Here is an 18,891-nt window from a genome sequence, read left to right as displayed (position 1 = left end):
AATCCAGGGTGGGTCTGGGTCTATTAACTTCTCAATTCAGTACTTCCTTCGTATCATCCCAAACTCTGTATTCTGAGTATTTCTCTTCTCGTTTTCATCAACAATGTATAATACTAATAAAAGCTTCTGTTTATTGAAACTTCTGTGTGCTCAACAGCCCCACAGGGAAGGCATTGCTGTCCCGTTCTACAGAAGGGACAACTGGGGATCAAAAGAGCTGAGAAGGCTGGGATTCAAACCTATGTCTACCTCTAAAGCTTGTGCTTGTTATTATATTTAAAATTAAGCTGTGTGAGGAAAGCAGGGTGACTTCTCAGAAGAAGAGTATAGCATCCTCAGCATGTTTTCCAAGAGCTGCCTCATTCCAAAAGTGGACATGATGACTCTCACTCATTGAGCTCAAAAAATAAGAATCTGCCTTGATTGGAGAAGGCAGCTGGCAGTTGTGCCTCATTGGAGGAGTAGGAGAATTCTAGTGATGCCCTGGGGTATCCCAGAGGGTTCTGGCCACCATCTTTGACCCTGACACAGGAAAAAGATAACCTGGATGCTAAGCAAAGCAAAAGATAGAGAATGTAGAAGCCTAGGTGGGCACGTGATGTGCTGTTCCGTCCTCCATAGCATGGGAATCCCAAGGGAGAAGATCAGTGGCTGTGTTCCAGGCTTGGGATTGTGTCCCCTGAGAATACCTCAGGCAATGGTGACATCTCTCCCCTGCACCTTCCTGAAACTGTATCGAAGGCTGGTTTGATTTTTGGCCTGGTAATCTTAGTTAATATTTCATATTTGACTTAGTTACTTTTCCCACAGATTTCTAACTCCTAAAAACCAGATACATACTTGATTTCTGAGTAATTTGTGAGGTAGTCAACAACTTAGGTAATGTACTTGAAAGTCACACATGTGACAGTCTGTGCAGAGTCAAGGATGGATAAACATGTGGGTGTCCCAGGCAGGCAGGTCACAATCTGGAGCTCCCTTAAAGCAAGGTTTTCTATCTACTTGTTCAACATTTCTTTGATAGGAGCTAAGAGAAAATAATTTCTGTAATGTTCAAAATAAGAAATTTGTTCTAGTATGTTCAAAATGAGGAACTTATACCATGCTCTGAATATGACATAATATTTACTTACTTGGGATTATTTTCATTTAACTTTTTAAAAGAAAACACCAATAACTAGACAATATCAGTCAACCCAACCTAACTAAAATGAATATAGCCATAAAGTCTTTCAAATTATGTTTAGGATTTTTCTTCTCTCTGGCCAACCGGTTCTCACATTCCTGCATTTTGTTTCTGTTTTTTTGATTTTTTTGGCCACGCTGCGCAGCTTGCGGGATCTCAGTTCCCCGACCAGGGACTGAACCCGGGCCACAGCAGTGAAAGCTGGGAATCCTAACCGCTAGGCCACCAGGGAACTCCCTGCAATTGGTTTTCTTACTAGCTTAAAAAAAATTTTTTTTATCAAGCCATATATTTTTTGGGGAGTCATAGTAAAATATTTTATCTTTAGATAATGTAATAAATATAATGCGGTAAACAGCACTATACTGTGCATTGTCCAGTTACTGAATTTTAGCTGGAGACAGCGGGATTTCAGGAGACTGTCAGCTGACTGATCTCAGGGTTGGTGGTGTTGCCTGTAATTATGTTGCAAAAATATCATCAGGGATAGGCTGGCGCCTGGGAGGCTTGTTTTTAAATGTCCACTGGCAGATATTGTCTATTTCTGTAGACAATTATCATTTTGCAGCAATACAAGGTGTTTCAAGGGCAAAACTGAGATAACAGGCACCATATTTTTGACCATTTCAGTACGTTTTAATGTTCTCTACACAGGGACACCTTGGCTGCCTCTTTCTTCTGGCTCCAGGCATGGTGGGAAGGCACTGGGCTGAGAGAATCCTGGGTGTGAATCTATGACCTTGGGCAAGACACTTAACCCCTCTGGGCCTCAGTTTCTCGCTTGTAAAATGGTGATAATATCTTTTTTGCAAAGTTGTGAGAGATAATATTGAAGTTGTAAATGAGGCTATTATTTAAAAGTATATCATATAATATACTATATATTAAATTATACAAATAATAATTAACAAGCAATTATCCTCTTTCCACGAACCCTTAATGGCCTTACTAACATATTACTGCTTTGAAGAGTTAGTCCCAGAGTCCAGGCCCATTATAAAAGGCTGATTTCTTAAATGTTTTCACTAGAAAAAAAAGGGTAATTACGTGACATGATAGATGTGTTACTTAACTCAATGGGGGGAATCCTTTCACAATGTATTCATATATTAAATCACATTATATACTTTAAATATCTTACAACTTTGTCAATTATATCTCAAAGCTGAAAAAAAAAAGGGCTGATCACCAAGCTGGGTAATGCTCAGCACTGTGTGCTATATACCATTGTCAAGGATCCTTCAGGGACGTGTCCTGCTCGGGCAGTGGTTCCCAGCAGAGGCTTTGGAGTCAGACAGATCTGGGTGGGACTGCACTGTAACTCTGCCCTTCCCTATCTGCCATCTCAGAAAAACTGCTTCGTCACAAACGTGTGCGTGTCTCAGAGGGTTGTGTTATCACCCCCTGCCCTCCAAACTCCAGTCATGCGAACCATTTGTAGTTCCCCAAAGCACCAGGCTCACTTCTCTGCTTAGCTTACTGTTTCCTCTCCAGGATGGTTCTCTCCTCCTACATGCTGCTCCTATTCTTGCTGGCTTCCTCTAAGACTTCCCTGCCCCTCAAGACTTGGTTAGGTGTCCTTTCCGTCTGCCTGCTTCCCAGCCACCCTCAGTTTACCCCTATGGTCAGAGTATTGACATTGCCTAGTCATTGGCCCACCTCCCCCTCACTTCAGAGTTGACTAGTATGTTGGGGTTTAGTGTATGCCAGGCACAGTGTCTAGTCCTTTACGTCAATTATCTTACTGAAGTTGCTTAACAACCTTAGGAAATACATATTAGTATAGATGAGGAAACTGAAGCTCAGAGAGGGTAAATGGTTTGCTTAAGGTCACACAGATCGATGCAGAAGATCTGGGATTTGAACTCAACGCGTGACTCTAAACCCTTTGCAGTCAATTGTAAATTTCTAACAGTTTACAGGGTTGAGCACAGTGAAAGCACGTGCAAGTACTTAGCAAAGAATGGCTATTATTATTTGACCCAAGCAGATTATAAACCTCTGGTGGGAAGGAATCTTTTTTTTTTTTTGCGGTACGCGGGCCTCTCACTGTTGTGGCCTCTCCCGTTGCGGAGCACAGGCTCCGGACGTGCAGGCCCAGCGGCCATGGCTCACGGGCCCAGCCGCTCCGCGGCAGGTGGGATCCTCCCGGATCGGGGCGCGAACCCGCGTCCCCCGCATCGGCAGGCGGATTCTCAACCACTGCGCCACCAGGGGAGCCCGCGGGAAGGAATCTTAACCCATAGGTGCTTGCACCCTTTGCACAATACCCCAACCGAGGCTGAGTCAGTGTGTGGAGAGCAAGGACAGAGTAAGGCTTCTGGAATATGTCCCAGAGCAGCACTGATTGCTTCTCAGTAAATGGCTGATGTTTTCTATCACGCATCTCTGTATTTAAGAGATATTTCATTTCTTGTCGCACTCTGGCCCCTTTCCACTTCTGTGCGAGGAGGGGGTGGGACTACAGACGGGGGCCCAAAGCAACAGTGAAAGCTGTTTTTTGATGAGACACACAGGAACCACCAGCCACCTAAATAAACGTCCTCTTTATTTTACCAAATATAATTTATCAGTTACGTTGACATTTGTCAATTCAGTTATAGTCACTATAAATAATTGTCGTAGGACACAGTTCTGTAACTTTTTTAAGGGTAGAAGAGTAAACCAATGTTGCTCCTCAGCCGGGCCAAAAGTCCATGCAGTTTGTGCAATCGGGGGAAAAGAACTGGATCTTCCATGAAAGTCATGAAGTTCATTTTCTTTCCCTCTCACCCCGCAGCCCCCGCCCCCCCCCACCGCTGCTCACACACTCAGGGCTTGGGGCACGCCTACCTTCTTGCTTTTGTGGCAAAGGACGCTCCGGAATCCCCCAGGGCAGCCTGGCTGAACTCCAGACATGAGGAAGGGGTGAGTGACTGGGGCAGGGGTGACTGCACACCACAGGGGCACAGCGTCAGGGGCGGAGGAGTTGGTTTTGGTGCCTGTACAAGAGTCTGTGTGCAAATGGGTTTGGAGGTGGAGGACAAGACGAAAGAAGGCCTGAGGAAGAGCAGGAACAAGGCCAGGCGGGTGTTAATAAACCGCTGGACACAACCCCAGCTAGATAACCTCTACGATTCCAATTCTAAGGTTCTAGGCTCTGGAAGGTGGCCTGGGTGGAAATGGAGGGAGAGAAAAGTCTCTGGAGGTAAAGGGCAAGTTCCTGGGATGAGGCATGGTAGTGGTAAGGGTCAGGGTCACTGCCTAGTCTTCCCCTGGAGATAGGCCCTTTAGGCTACAGAGCGGAGGGCTTAAGGGAAAGCTGTGGATAGACAGGCTAGAAAAAACCTGCATCCAAATGCCCAGATTTGTACACATGTGAGTGTGGACAACAGAATCCTGATCTGTTCATGGTAACGTGTGGGGAAGGTGCAGAGACTCCCGTGTTCTCCCAGTCTTGTGCTGGGCAGAGAAAAGTGGAAGCAGTCGGTTGATATCCAGCCTTCTAGTTCTGAATCCTCTTTTGGGTGGCTGGTGAGGAGATGGAGGGAAGGGAGGGTGAGGAAGAGGAGTTTAGGGCAATCAACAGTGGCTGAGCAATGGGGCTAGGGGCTCTAGCCGTGGTCAGTGTTGTGCAGAAGTGGGATCTAGGAGTGGAATCTAGAGGCGGAACCTGGCTCGGTGACAAAGATGGAAATACAGCGAGGAAACTTTCTCTGCCAGATTGAAAAGGGCACATGGCCTTTATATCTAGGAATGAGGCGAGGTTAGAACTGTATTTCCCTTACCGCTGGCTAGTCACTGCAAACAGGACCTAACACGTAGTAGGCACTCAATAAATAGCGCTCAACAAATGTTTCAGACCGTGCCTGCAGAAGAGCTCCTCTTGGGGAGGCTGTGTATTTGCTGAATGAATGAATGAATGAGTGAATGAATGTGGGCAGAAGCCAAGAGAGAGGAAAACTGACCTCCATGGCATGAAAGAATGAGCGATTTCAGGAAGTGACAGGGTCTAAGGTGACCACGTGATTATGTCTTCAGGAAAAACAGCAGCAGTGAAACACCCCTGGTTGCCCTCAACCTCCCAACCATTTTCCACATACCCATTCTCCATCCCTAATCTTGGAACCCAACCCGGCAAGCTCTGGGAAAGGTAGTGCTTAGAAACAATTAGAGATAAAGGTTGAACAGAGATAATCAGTTCTCTGGGCCCAGGGAGGATGTAGATCTTGGCAAACTATGGGTAGACGTGGGTCAACAGGGAGACCAGGCCACTGCTCATTTCTTCCTGGATGAGACAATCAATTGGAAAAAAGATCAAAGGGAAGGGTTGGTGGTATTTATCAGGCAATTGGGTAAGGAGCATGTACGGAATTTAAGGAGTTCACCTCATTCTTTTTGAGAGCAGGGTAGAGAGTAGGGCTAGGATTATTTGGGGCCAGGAGCAGCTGTCTCCTGCTTAGTGCTTTGAAGTTGGTCCATTTCTAGAAAAAGTATGTGTGTGTGGGAGGGGAAGGGAGAGTGACATTTATCCCTCTGTTCAACCGAAAAGAAAAAAAGAAAACAAAGACAAACCCCCAAAACCAGAGCCCACTCACAGAGGCTGAGTTTGCTAAAGCTAAACCAAATGTCCCCAGATCCCAGATGGAAACCCCGCCCCAATCCAATTCACCTGGAGGCACCCACCATGAAATTGCACTTGGTGATTGTCTCAAAAATCTACTTGTACTATTCATCTCAGTCCATCTGTCCTGCCTGAATTCTTGCTCTACAAACTTGGCTCAATGTATAAAAATTCCCATTGAAAATAATGAGAATTCGGAATCAAAGTGAAGTCCTAGAAAGAGGTGGGAGTGTCGAGTGGGGTGGGGTGGGGGGAAGAGAAACCAAAAAAAATTTCACACAGAAAGTGCAGAGAGGTGGAGAGAAGGCTGAGTGACCAGGCTTAGTCCCCGACATCCGTGTCTCGGTCCCCAATGAGCCAGAGGACATGGAAGCTGAGTGCTAGGAGCCCAGTGCCAAGCAGGTCCCCCAGGGCTGTCAAGTACGGGATGGAGAAGTTGTCCGGGTCCAGGCCCCGGCCCCACATCCAGTGCACCATCCAGTCTGCGATGTACAGGAGAATCAGCACCTGGAGAAACAGAAGGGCCCAGCCTGCAGCCATCCCCTCTCTCCAGGGGGAGACAGAGGCCACGCGATCAACCCATTCATTGCATCACAAGGCTTGGCTGTCCACAGTCCTTAAGCTGGGACAGCTCGTCTCTCCGCCCCAGCAACACCTCTATGTTCCTTAACCCCGCGGTGACCACCTTGAACAGATGACACGAGTAATTCGAGTTCTTTGGGAAGGAAGATGCCCCTACTCCCTGGAGTCGCCCACATCAGCATTACATTCTGCTCCCAAATTTACCAAACAAGAGGCTTCCTAATCGACATCCTACTGGTTGCAGGAATTCAGCCCTCTTGCCTCTAATTCTGGGTCATCCTATCCTCAGGTCACTCCAATTCTTGTCATGTTGGCCTCTTTGGGAGCCCGGCTGGGGGTTGGAGTTTGCTTTTCATACAGGGATTTGTCCTCAGAGCAGAGTGGAATAAGGACGGCGTTTGAGGCTGCTGCCGGCACAGCTGTCTGAGTAACAGTTGATTATCCCAAGCTGCCTTCCTCCTGACCCTTTCCCATTCTGCTGTTGTGGGCTCAGAGAATGCAAGTTTATTTTAACATTAGTCCTAGCAAAACAGAATTAAGAATAAGTCGGCTAAATACAAAGCAGACAGTGCATACCAATTCAAAAGACGTTTTGGATTATCTGCTGCTTTGCTTTATCTGTGCCCTTGCTTTTCTTCCATTACTACAGAAAATTAAGAATGATCTTGATTAGAACCTTGCTAGTGGGCCCAGGGCCAGTAGCATCAACGACAGCTCGGAGCTTCTGAAAAATGCAGAATCTCAGGCCTCACGCTGGATCTCCTAAATCGGAATCTGCATTTTAACAAGATTCACACGCACTTTTAAGTTGGGGATGAACTCGGTGTAAAATATTCTGGTGGAGTGGGCTGGCCTGCATCTTTTATATAGTCTGCATGATTCCTGACATTTGGGGATCCCCAAATGACTGCATCTGCGTGAGAATGAGACGGTTTCTAACGGTAAAGCTCCAACACAGTCATTTGGGAGGTTTTACTCCTGACTGTACTTTGTAAATACTGTGGTATGCAAATTCTGCCCTGAGGGGCTCAGATGCCGGAACCAGGGCCACTGGGGGATCCCGAAGCCAGAAGTGATACCTATTTTTAGGCAAACTTGGTTGCTCTCCTGTCTTCTCTCCAAGGAAGCCGGAGGTTACAGTTCCAGCACCTTCACGTTCCACCTTGCCCCACACACAGCTGCTTTGGACTCCTGTGGCCCTGGACCCAGCCCTGGGTGAGGGCCAGCCCCCCATAACTTCACACCCTTGCCAGCAGCTGCAGAAGCATCCCACGTAAAGAGCGTGGCCAGAAGGACTTCGGGACGTGTCCCACGAAGGGAATGGCAGCAGCTGTCCCCAAATTCCAGCCTCCCGAGCAGGCCCTGGGACACATGGCTGGGAGGGGGCAGCGAGGGGATCAGGAAGAACATTTAGAGGGGATCAAGTGCCATGCTCCGGCCCTGCACAGGCTAGAGAAGACAGCAGAGGTGAGAGTGTCCCCCAGCGTGTTCACAATGGGGAATGAAGCCGGGCTCATCCTTCCCGACGTGGCCAAGGGCTACCCTCCAGCCACAGACCCTCGGCACACACACCTTCCCTTTTCCCACCGAGTGTACTTCACCCCAACTCACAATGGAACGTGGCAACTGGGTAACTGCCCTGGGGAAACTGCATGTGGTTGGCCCAGCCCTTGCTAAGATGTCCTAACACACAACATTTCTAAAGTTGGGGATGAGGGGTTGGAGTTATAGATAAGGGCTTACCCATAGGGGACTGGTTAAATGAAACTATGGCACGTCTATACAACAGGAGAGAATGCAGCCATAAAAATCAGGGTGTTCTGCTCTTCACATATGGGTGTGGAATGATCTCTAAGATAAATTGTTAAGTGAAAAAAGCAGGGTGTGGACAGCATGTATAGTGTGCTACATGTGTGTTTAAAAAAAAGGAGGAAAATAAGAAAAATATGTATGTTTTCTTGCATACATATAGAATAAACTTGACGTATACATAAGAAACAGATATAGATAAACAACAAGGTCCTACTGTATAGCATAGGGAACTATATTCAGTATCTTGTAATAAACCATAATGGAAAAGAATATATACATATAAAACTGAGTCACTTTGCTGTACACCAGAAACTAACACAACACTGTAAATCAACTATACTTCAAAAAAAAAAAAGGAAACAGATAACACCAATGGCCTGTGAGGAACAGAACTGGATGGCTGGAAAAAGGGGAGAAAAGGCTTTTCACTGAGGTTTCACTATGAACCTTACAAATTTTTTGAACTATGTGACTGTTATTACCTATTCAAAAAGCAAATCTGTAGAAATTGAAAATGTGATACTAAGGGTGAGTTTGGCTATAAAGGGGTTACATAAGGGAGGCTTGTGGTGATGGAACTGTTCTGTATCTCAACTGTGGTGGTGGTTGCATGAATGTACACGTGATAGAATTGCATAGAACCACACACACACACACACACACACACACACACACGAGTGCATGTAAAACTGGTGCAATCTGAATAGCTTTGTGCATTGTACCAACATTGATTTCCTGGTTTTGATGTTGTGCTATAATTATGCAAGATGTTACCACTGCAGGGAACTGGGTGATTGGTACATGGGATCTCTCTACATTTTTCGGGGCAACTTCTTTAGAATTGCATACAAACACACACACACACACACACACACACACACACGAGTGCATGTAAAACTGGTGCAATCTGAATAGCTTTGTGCATTGTACCAACATTGATTTCCTGGTTTTGATGTTGTGCTATAATTATGCAAGATGTTACCACTGCAGGGAACTGGGTGATTGGTACATGGGATCTCTCTACATTTTTCGGGGCAACTTCTTGAGAATATATAATTATTTCAAAACAAAAAGTTGAAAAAGAGGTAATAAAAAGCCAGGGAGAAAGCATCCTAGCATTACAGAATGGCAAGGCTGGATGGGATCCAACAGATTATCTAGTGCAGTGGTTTTGACACGTTTTCAAGCTGTGAAACCCTTTATTCAAATGAAATCTCCTAGGGAACCCCAGCATGTGAACAGAACCACATGGAGCTGTGTGGCCAGGCTAGTGGGGGTGGCACCTGCCTGAAGTCCACCACCTCTGGTCCACTCCTTTCAATTTACAAATGTATCACTGAGGCTCAGAGAAGTAAAACAACTGAGCAAAAGTCACACAGCATGTTAGTGACTTTGCTGGAACTACAGCCTGTTCTCCTGAGCTCCTGTCCAGTGTTTACTGGCCACATAGTCACAGAGAAAGAGTTGGAAGACTCTGGGCCATGCCTGGACCTCCCCTCCCATCCCTGCAGGGCAGCCCTGGCCCCCGCCCCCATGCCCCTGCCAGTCCGTACCTGGAGCAGTGCAGCTGTCATGTAGAAGACGATGAAGATGAGTGTGAGAGTGGTGTGCCCGCCCTGCAAACAGCTGATGGTGTAGAGGAACACCAGATGTCCTGGGACCACGAGGAGAAAGAGGACCCGGGCCGAGCGAGAATTCACATCTGGGACCAGGGGAGAGATGGTGTGAGGAGGAGGAGGGGAGGAGGAGAACTGGCTCCAAGAGGCCTTTCAAAGTCAGGAGGTACCACGCTACACTCCAGGGCAGCAGACAGCTGACTATCCCTATGTCTCCATCCCATGGTCCCCAGCCCCCAGGGTGTCCCAGGAAAGGATAGCCTTCCTGCCTGGGCTCTGCCCTCCAGAACAGCTGGTACATACAGCCCAACAGAGAAGGAGAACCTACATATGCAGGCCCCAGCTGTTTCTGAAGTGATGGAGTGAACCTAGGAGGTGGGGACTCTGGCATTACCGGGACTGAAGAAGGTGGTACAAGGGCTGGGGCAGCGGCGAGGGGCTTGCCCAGAGTTCTCCCCTGGCATCCCGTTCATGTGGAGGAAGGTGGAGATGCGGCTGGCCTGCACAGCCACCAGATTGCCCCCAACACCTGCGGAGACACATAAGACCTGAGACGTGGGGGTGGGGCGTGGGGAGGGCATGACCCATTCACCAGACCCCAGGAGAAGAGTGAGACACTAAGAAGGAAGACAAAGACACCCTTCCTTCCAGGGAGTCTTCCAGGCTCCTCCCATCCTCCATGCTATGGAGATGTGGCAGTCCCACGTACTCCTATCACGGCTGAGAGTGCAGGAAGGGACAGAGGTGGATCTGCAGACTCAGGGAGCCTGCCTTCTCCATCAATGCAGAGTGTACATCTGCGGTCAGACACAGCCAAGGGGACAAGGCCCTGCCTGGCTCAGCCCCTCTCCAAAGCTCTGCGTGGACCCAGGCATCCAGTGCTCATGCGCTGGTTCCAGTAACCAGTTTCAAGTAGCAGTTCAAGTCGTGAACTATCTGAGCTGGACTCTCTTGCCTGCTAGAACCCTGACTGATACAAAGCCCCCCAAATCCTCTGATCCCGCCCTCTTCTTTCCCCTAGGCAGCTAATGCCAAGACCTCACCATTAATCACAGGTGTGAAGACAGCCATCCCTGCAAAGTTGGGGTCTGAGACAGTCTTGTCCAAGATGAGGCCTCCCACACTACACAGACACAAAGATAAGACACAAAGACCACTGAAGGCTTCTGTTCCGGTCCCCAGGATGAGAGGCACAGGTCCATCTGGACGTGGGCAGCAAGGTGGCTCCCAGGAGTCCCTTGTCCTTCCAGTCCTCGCCTGCCCTTGCCAGACCAGCTGATGCTCCTGACATACACACTGGCGCAGCACCCCGAGCAAGCTGGGGCAGGCAGCTGTCTCCTTTACCCACCTCCCAAGTTGGCTAGAGGAGCCGCCTGCTGTTCTGCCTGCTTAGTATGATTTCTCCTTCTGGTAACAGTGCTGGGTTTTTCCTCAGGGAACCACCTCTCTCAAACTCAGTCATTGTGGTTCGAGTGACACTGCTCCAATGACGGCGAGGCCCCAGGCCCATCCAATCAGAGCAGCACATCCCTAAGGCCACAGTGATTGGTTCAGGGATAGCCACATGACTGGATGACAGCCAATGACATTGTATAATGGGACTCTGCAGAATTGTTGAGAGAAAGAATCCCTGCTGGAATTAGCAAGCATAAGGAAGCGCAAACCTGAAGCTGCAGGCCAACACAGAGAAAAGCAGAGCTGAGACATGGAGAATACTGGGGCCTTAATGATATCATTTATGTCCCTGAATCCAGCTGTGCCTCTTTAGTTCTCTAAGCCAGTGTGTTCTGCTTTTTCATGAAACCCATTTCAGATGGCTTCTGTCACTTGCACCGGAAGGACATGGGACTGATCCACTGTTGAAGGCATTTCTAGGGTCTGTGCCACACTTCCTCTTTCCGGGGCTTAAAAGTGAGTCTGTGGAAGGGAGGAGGGAGGGGGAGGGTGGGCATCCAGGGCCCGAGCCTACCTGCTGATGGCCATGGCAATTATGACAGGCTCCCAGCCTGAGTACAACACCTCCCTTGTGACTGGGCTCCGTCGAGCCAGCAGCACCCAGACAGGCAGCAGGGCCACGAAGAAGGCACACACCAGGGGGTAGATATATTGCCAGACATCTGAGAGAGGCAGAGATGGGAGGGAGGTGAGCACTGCGGCTCCCTGCTCCCAGCCTCCCCTTGGCTCAGCCTGCAAATGCCCCAACAGATCAACAGTAACACCACACTAAATGCCAGTAAATGTATTACCTCATTTGATGCTCACTGTAAACCCGGGAGGCAGATGGGGCCAGCCTTTTCCATTTTTAGATAAGGAAACCAAGGTGAAACCTCCTCAGACATTGAACTTATTAGGGGCACAGACCAGATCCTAGGTTTCTTGCTCTGATTCCCCAGAAATCCCTATCTCCCCTCCTCTTCTTCATTTTTTTTTTTTTTGGGGGGGTACGCGGGCCTCTCACTGCTGCGGCCTCTCCCGTTGCGGAGCACAGGCTCCGGACGCGCAGGCTCAGCGGCCATGGCTCACGGGCCCAGCCGCTCCGCGGCATGTGGGATCTTCCCGGACCGGGGCACGAACCCGCGTCCCCTGCATCGGCAGGCGGACTCTCAACCACTGTGCCACCAGGGAAGCCCCTCTTCTTCATTTTGCAAGCAGATTCCAGCCTTTAGTTCCTTTCCTTTGCCCTTTCCCCCTTCCGCCTCCAAGATAAGTAAGAATATACAGCACCAAGCATATTTCTCAAATACTTTCACCCCTGCTCCTGCTGCCTGCCTGAATTTGAGATAATAGCCTCATCTCTCTAAGGCAGGGAGTTATTACAAACTGTGCTCCAACCAAATAGTTAAGAACATAGAAGAAATCCTTACACATGTGCAAACCCACTACCATCTCTCCCAATCCCACCCAGGAGTCCACCCTGGTCACACCCTTGATTGCCTCAGCCTCACCCTGCTCCAGGTAGAGTCCCCAGCTGATGCCTGAGAGCAGTGCCAAAGTGATGAGGTCTCCCAGGCTGGCAGCAATGGGCGTGGCCACATTGTCTGGGTTGATTCCAATCTTGCGAGAGCCAATGATGACTCCAATCATGATCATGCCTGGGGAGGAAGGAGAGGGGCCAGGCAGGGTAAGAAGAGATAATGGGGTATCAACCAACAAAAAGAGAGATTGGAGGTTTAGTTGACACCTCTGGGGCAGCCCTTCCTACTCCCCTGCCCCTCCCTTCCCTTCCTTACCCAGTACCAGGGAGGCAATGAAGGCCGTGGCCACGCTGCTGGCACAGAGCAGGAAGGCATGTGGGATACTGAAGTGGCCGTCAGGGATCCAGCCAAAGACGACGGCTGCGATGGACGCCAGGAAGCCCACCACCGTGGCCTGCACCTGAGGAGGGGAGTGGTAACACGGAGAGCAGAGTGCGTCTTAGCTGAGGTCACTGAGCACTTAGCCAGACCTCTTCCTGCCCTCAGCAGCCCCAGGAGGCAGGCGGGGCTGGCCTGTCCAGCCCTCCCAGGCTGGAATGATGTCTTTATTTATTTAGTTTCACACCAGACACCAGTACTGGGTAGTGCACCCTGCAGGAACCCAGGACATGTTACTGGCTGAATGAGTGTTCCTCTGGGGATTGGGGGAGGTTCAATAGAGCCTGAGACTTCAGTCCAGACACAAGGCCTGGGACTCAACGGGGAAGACTCCCAGTTCAGAACCTGTGTGGCCTCATGGGGAGATGGGACAACAGCAGTCGAGGACCTTCAGCACTCCTGAGTGTCCTCCTGAGTCTGATCTGTGGGGACACAAGCCCTCTGCAGCACTGGAAGCCAAGAACTGACAGTGGAGATACTGGGGTCCCCCCCATCTTGGCTGTTTTCCTGGGAAACCTGGTTACCTCCTGGAGTCCCTTTGGGAGAAGCCAGCTCAGCAGGATGCTGGAGCTTTACTCAGAAGCCGGGAGGGGCTGACTTAAGCCTCTCAAATTCCTGACCAGGGAGGAAGCTTAGCCCCGCCGCCTCTGGTCCCTGCTCTCTTACCTGGATGAGGGCCATGTTTGCAGTGATCATCCGCCAGAGCTCCTTGGGTGTGTCCATGTGCCCGACGTTGGCCTGGGAGAGGGAGGACAAGGGTCTGGAGCTCCAGGCTGGAAAAGGCCTGCAGCTCCATCCATTAGGACCTTGCCTGGATCAGCAGGCAGTGCATGTGACCTAAGACTCTGGGACCAGGACATGACCCCCAGGGAAAGTGAAGCAGTGTCGAGGGGCTGGGGTGAGAGGGAAGGAGCAAAAGAGTCTTGAGCTCCTGCCTCTGGCTGGGGTTGGGAAGGGGGGTCCCAAGGCAGCCTCCTCTTCTCCCCACCTCTCAGGACAGCCACTGAGCAGAGGCCGATTCCATGCTCTGCCCTGCTCACCTGGGCAGCACATTCCCACGTGGGTTAGAATGACCTGATCCTTCCCTGGCTCTGAAGCCAGCTTGCCATCTTAGGGGAGAAAGGTCAGCTGCTGGTGCAGGACGGAGGCCACGAGAGCGTTTGGGAAGGAGTGAGGCGGCATGGGAACAGGCCAGGAGGGCAAGTTGGGGAGGGAGGGCTAGGCTGGCTGCCACTTCTCTCTGCTGCCTTCTCCAGGCTCATGGCCATGCAGGGACACCCCTGCCACTTGGCTCCCCTGGCCTCCTAGTTTTACTGCTTCCTGCCTCCCACCCCATGGGGCCTGTATCTGGTTCAGTCTCCGCACCATGACGGCCGATCTAAGAGTTTGGGGAGGTGGGAGCAATGAGCAGCCCCTCCTTCATCTATTCCCTTACAGAAGAGCAGCCTGCCACGGGGGAAAGGGAGTGGGGCTGGAAGGGGGCTGGGAAGGCCTGGCTCTGCTCCTGCCCAGCTGCAGAGTAGGGCTGGAGATCAGAGGAGGCCCCCGTCTGTGCAGGTGGAGGGACCAGCGTGATGCTCGCCTGTCAAAGCTGCACAAACAGTCACGAGGCGGGTTGCGAAGTAGGGGGTGGGGCAAGAGTCCAAGGATGGCTGGGACATCCAGAAACCGAGCCTGGGAACCACTCTGGGCAGGGAGCTCCTGCCCAGGAGCAGGACAACCAGCCTGGGGCCTCCCTACTCCTTTCCACCCCAGACCCACACTGCAGACCTGGACAGTGGAGAAAGGCCTGTGGTGATCTCCTAGTCAGGCTCTGTGCTGCCCCCGAGTCCTCTGTGTGCCCCATTGCTCCCAGCCAGGACACTCACTGCGGTGGAAAGCCTTGATGCCAGGGTCATTTCCAGGTTCCCCTTAAGCCCCAGCAGTGCAGGCACCAGGATGAAGACCTCTGTCACTTTCTGGAAGACTTCCCAGTGCTGCAAGGTGAAAACAGAACCCAGGCATTTCAGGGCCCCAAAGGGCTGGCATCGAGGTTGAACGTGAAACTGAGTCCCCCTAAAAGTGAGTTCCTGTTCCAAGGTTATGATTAATGTCTTTATCCAAAACTTTAATCCCTTTCTTGTCCCTTCTGACCTCAATCCTGTGCTAACTGAACACCAATTAGCCAGAGTCAGATGACTAAGATTGCTGAGGTCAATCATAACATCGTTAACGTACAGACTCAGGCTGTTTCTCTAGGTCAAAATGAGCTAACAGACCCTTGGGTCATGGACCACCAGACCATAGACTCTTAAACAGCAGGCATCCTGACTCCCAAAAGTACAATTAAGAAATGTCACAAGATGATGATTAACCCCAGCTTCTTTGTTCTTCCCCTTTAAATCCCCCTCACGCAGAGACCAAGTGGGAGTGGATCTGAGGTTTGTCTCCCACTCCCTTGCTTGGTGCCCTGCAGTAAGTCCTTACTTTGCTGCAAACCTGCTGTCAGAGTTTGGCTTTCTGTGCTGTGGGCACACGAGCCCTTGTTCGGTTACAACTGGATAGTCTAGGAGCAGGGGCTTGAGGAGGAAATGGAATCAGCAGGGAGTGAGCGCGTCAGACGCCTTTCCTCCAGGAACCCTGGAAGCAAACCAAGTCCATGGTACTCCAAACAACAAAGTCCCCCCTCCTGCCACCCAGAACAGGGGCGACGTAGAGGGTCCCCTTCCAGTCAGGAGGCCCTAGCCCGTCTCTGCTTCTTCTGCCTGCTTTGTGGAGCTGGGGGAGAAGACGGCAGGGACCCACACAGCTGAGTCACCCCGGGCTGGCTTACACCCCAGAACTCCTTTGCGATCTCCCTTCAAATTGCCTTCAGTCTGGTTTCTCTGTGGCCTCAGCCTTGAGCGGTGTTGTCTCAGCTGTTGAGCACTGGGCTCCATGGGGCTGGGGTTGAGGAGATTAGAGAGTTTGTTTGGTTTCTATCTATCTCCAAGGGCTTTGGGCCTCAGCCACAGCAGCTCTCCTTTAGAACAGGCTCTGAATTAAGACCGTGGCCCCCAAACCTCAGAGTGTTGGTCTGCAAGAGGTTTTTCATTCCTCCTCTGCATTCTCTCACCCTACAGACCTGCCCCAATCTCTCAGTTAGGAAAGGTAAGTGTACCCCTGCAAGGAAGAGCACTGCACTGGGAGTCAGGAGACATGGATTCCAGCCCTGAGACCATCAGGCCTGGCTCTCCTACCTACTTCTTCAGCTAACATCTTTTAAATCTGCACCATGTGCCAGGCTAAGGCTCTATGTGCATTTTCTCATTATATCCTATCAACAACCCAGTGAGGTAGGAGCTATTATTATCCCACTTTGTAAATGAGGAAACTGAGGTTCAGAGAGCACTGCACTCCTTAGTCCTAAGAAGGAAAAATGTAGGAGCCAGGATTGGTTATTTGAAAGCTACTTTCGTTGCAATTGAAACTGAAGACTTGCAAAAAAGGCTGGGACTGTGTTGCCCCGAGGGCAATGTGGATTCCTTTCCGTGTGCCTTTATCTGTTTTAAGAATGGAAAGCCTTCAGGTTTGGAGAGGCCAGGGGTCAGGAGGCCAGACAGAGGTATGCAGGCTGATCGGAGCATCAAGGTCAGCATCAAGGTCAGGAGGCAAAGTGCTCTAATGAGCAAAGGCAGTGGACTGAGAGTCTTGGGTCTCCCACAAGAGACCACAAGGATAGGCCTCATGCTGTGTCCCCAACATCCTCCCACAGAGACCAGCAGGGGTACCTTAGACAAGTTATAAGGGCCTTGAGCTCTTGACTATAAAAGGTACAGGGTACTTCAGGGACCAGATCAGATGGTCCCTAAAGGCAATTCCAGCACTGACAACTCTATAGTTAATGATGAGCAAGGCTGCAAATCAAACCCACAATGAGATATCACCTCATACTCATTAGGACGGCAACTATTAAAAAACAAAACAAAATAGAAAATAACAAGTGTTGGTGAGCATGTGGAGAAACTGGAACACTTGTGCACTGTCGATGGAATGTAAAATCATACAACCACTATGGAAAACAATACGGCGGTTCCTTAAAAAATTAAGAAGAGAACTACTATATGATCCAGCAATCTCACGTCTGGTATATACCCAAAATAACTTAAAGCAGGCTCTGGAAGAGATATTTGCAGATCCATGTTCATAGCAACATTATTCACAATAGCCAAGAGGTAGAAGCAACCCAAGTGTCCACTGACAGATGAATGAATAAACAAAACATGGTCTATACATACAAGGGAATATTATTCAGCCCTAAAAGGAAGGAAATCCTGTTACATGCAACAACATGGATGAATCTTAAGGACATTATATTAAGTGAAATAAGCCAGTCACAAAAAGACAAATATTATATGATTCCACTTATATGAGGTATCTAAAGTATTCAAATTCCTAGAAATAGAAGTAGCATGGTGGTTACCAGGGGCTAGGGAGAGGGGGAAAAGGGAAGTTAATGTTTAATGGGTGTAGAGTTTCAGTTTTGCAAGATAAAAAAGTTCTGGAGATCTGTTTTACAACAATGAACATACGTCACAGCATTGAACTATACATTAAAAATGGTTAAGATGATAAATTTTATGTGTTTGTTACCACAGTTACAAAAAAAAAAAAAGAGAAGCACGGAAATCAGAGGGGGCTAAGGCCAGGATTAGAGTCCAGGGGAGGCTGGACACTGCGGAGTCCTATAAAGGCAAGGACCTCTCTTTTCTTGTCAGAGTTCTTTTTGTGGGTGTGTGTGGGGTGTTGATGGTAGGGGGAGTCCCTACCAGGACCCAGGGGAAGGGCTCATCTCCCTAGGGCTGGAGCGTATCTGTACCTGAGCTCCTGGCCTAGCTCCTCACTGGTGGAAGGTGCAGAACTCTTTTAGGGAAGGCTCTTTCTGAAAACTAAGGATGGGAAAGAAACCGCCTGTCCCCCAGCCACAGTTGCTGAGCTTTCAGGCACCCACAGGAAGAGCCAGGAGGGATGCAAATCCCCTTTCATCCCTGGGCCCCCAAAGAGAAGGCAGCCCCAGTGAGCCCCCTCTACGCTGGAGGAACTCGGGGACTGTTGCTCTTGGACAAGGCCAGCACATAGCTCTGGGGCGCCAGCTCCCAGCAGGCAAGGCCTTGCTCAGCTCTGCCTCCTCCTCCCTCACCTCAACTGGACACGCAGCTCCAGAGATGAAGAATTCTCTCTGCTCCCCTCCCCAACCCTCATAAGGGTGGCTGACCCATAAGGGTGGTTTGGAAGCTCCGCTCAGAGCCCAGCCTCGTATCCCCTCCTCACCGCATAACACCTGCCCCTCCCAGTTTCCAAGCCGCAGGCTCTGTGAAAAGCTTTGATCTCCAGGTAGGCATATGTAAAATATGTGTACTTATTGGCAGAGTGAAGGAGCACGGAAAGAAATACTCCAAGTGTATGCCAGCAATATTTTCTGAATTGTTTGTAAGGTATATTGTTTGTCTTTACGATTAAGAAAAAAAATGTATGAAGCTCAGCTAAGCCCCTCCAGCTGCCACTAAAAATACTCCCAAATCCCTGCGTCTCCCAGCTCACACACACCCTCTCCTTCAACTACACAAGGACCTAGAAGGGATAGGGTTTTTTTTTTTTTTTTTTTTTGCGGTACGCGGGCCTCTCACTGTTGTGGCCTCTCCCGTCGCGGAGCACAGGCTCCGGACGCGCAGGCTCAGAGGCCATGGCTCACGGGCCCAGCCGCTCCGCGGCATGTGGGAT

The 18,891-nt window shown here is 49.8% G+C and overlaps 1 protein-coding gene across 5 annotated transcripts in view; it reads right to left on the bottom strand.

The window, feature by feature from the left end:
• SLC41A1 (solute carrier family 41 member 1) overlaps positions 1-18,891 on the bottom strand; it is a 29,782-nt gene that overhangs the window by 3,048 nt on the left and 7,843 nt on the right. For 3 of the 5 annotated variants that reach the window (XM_028488530.2, XM_007114009.4, XM_028488529.1), the window contains exons 3-11: positions 15,021-15,128; positions 13,819-13,890; positions 13,030-13,174; positions 12,745-12,891; positions 11,769-11,916; positions 10,843-10,922; positions 10,194-10,328; positions 9,737-9,885; positions 4,351-6,296 (exon numbers count right to left, since the gene is read on the bottom strand). In XM_028488530.2, coding sequence (XP_028344331.1) covers positions 6,111-6,296; positions 9,737-9,885; positions 10,194-10,328; positions 10,843-10,922; positions 11,769-11,916; positions 12,745-12,891; positions 13,030-13,174; positions 13,819-13,890; positions 15,021-15,128 — 1,170 coding nt within the window. In that variant the 3' untranslated portion in view covers positions 4,351-6,110. The other 2 variants (XM_028488531.2, XM_055084130.1) reach the window with 2 other exon arrangements.

This window comes from Physeter macrocephalus, chromosome 4 (genome assembly GCF_002837175.3).
Source record: "Physeter macrocephalus isolate SW-GA chromosome 4, ASM283717v5, whole genome shotgun sequence".
In the NCBI taxonomy this organism is placed as follows: Eukaryota; Metazoa; Chordata; class Mammalia; order Artiodactyla; family Physeteridae; genus Physeter; species Physeter macrocephalus.
The sequence above is the reverse complement of the archived record's forward strand: the minus strand, read 5'-3'. Positions and strand labels throughout refer to the sequence as shown.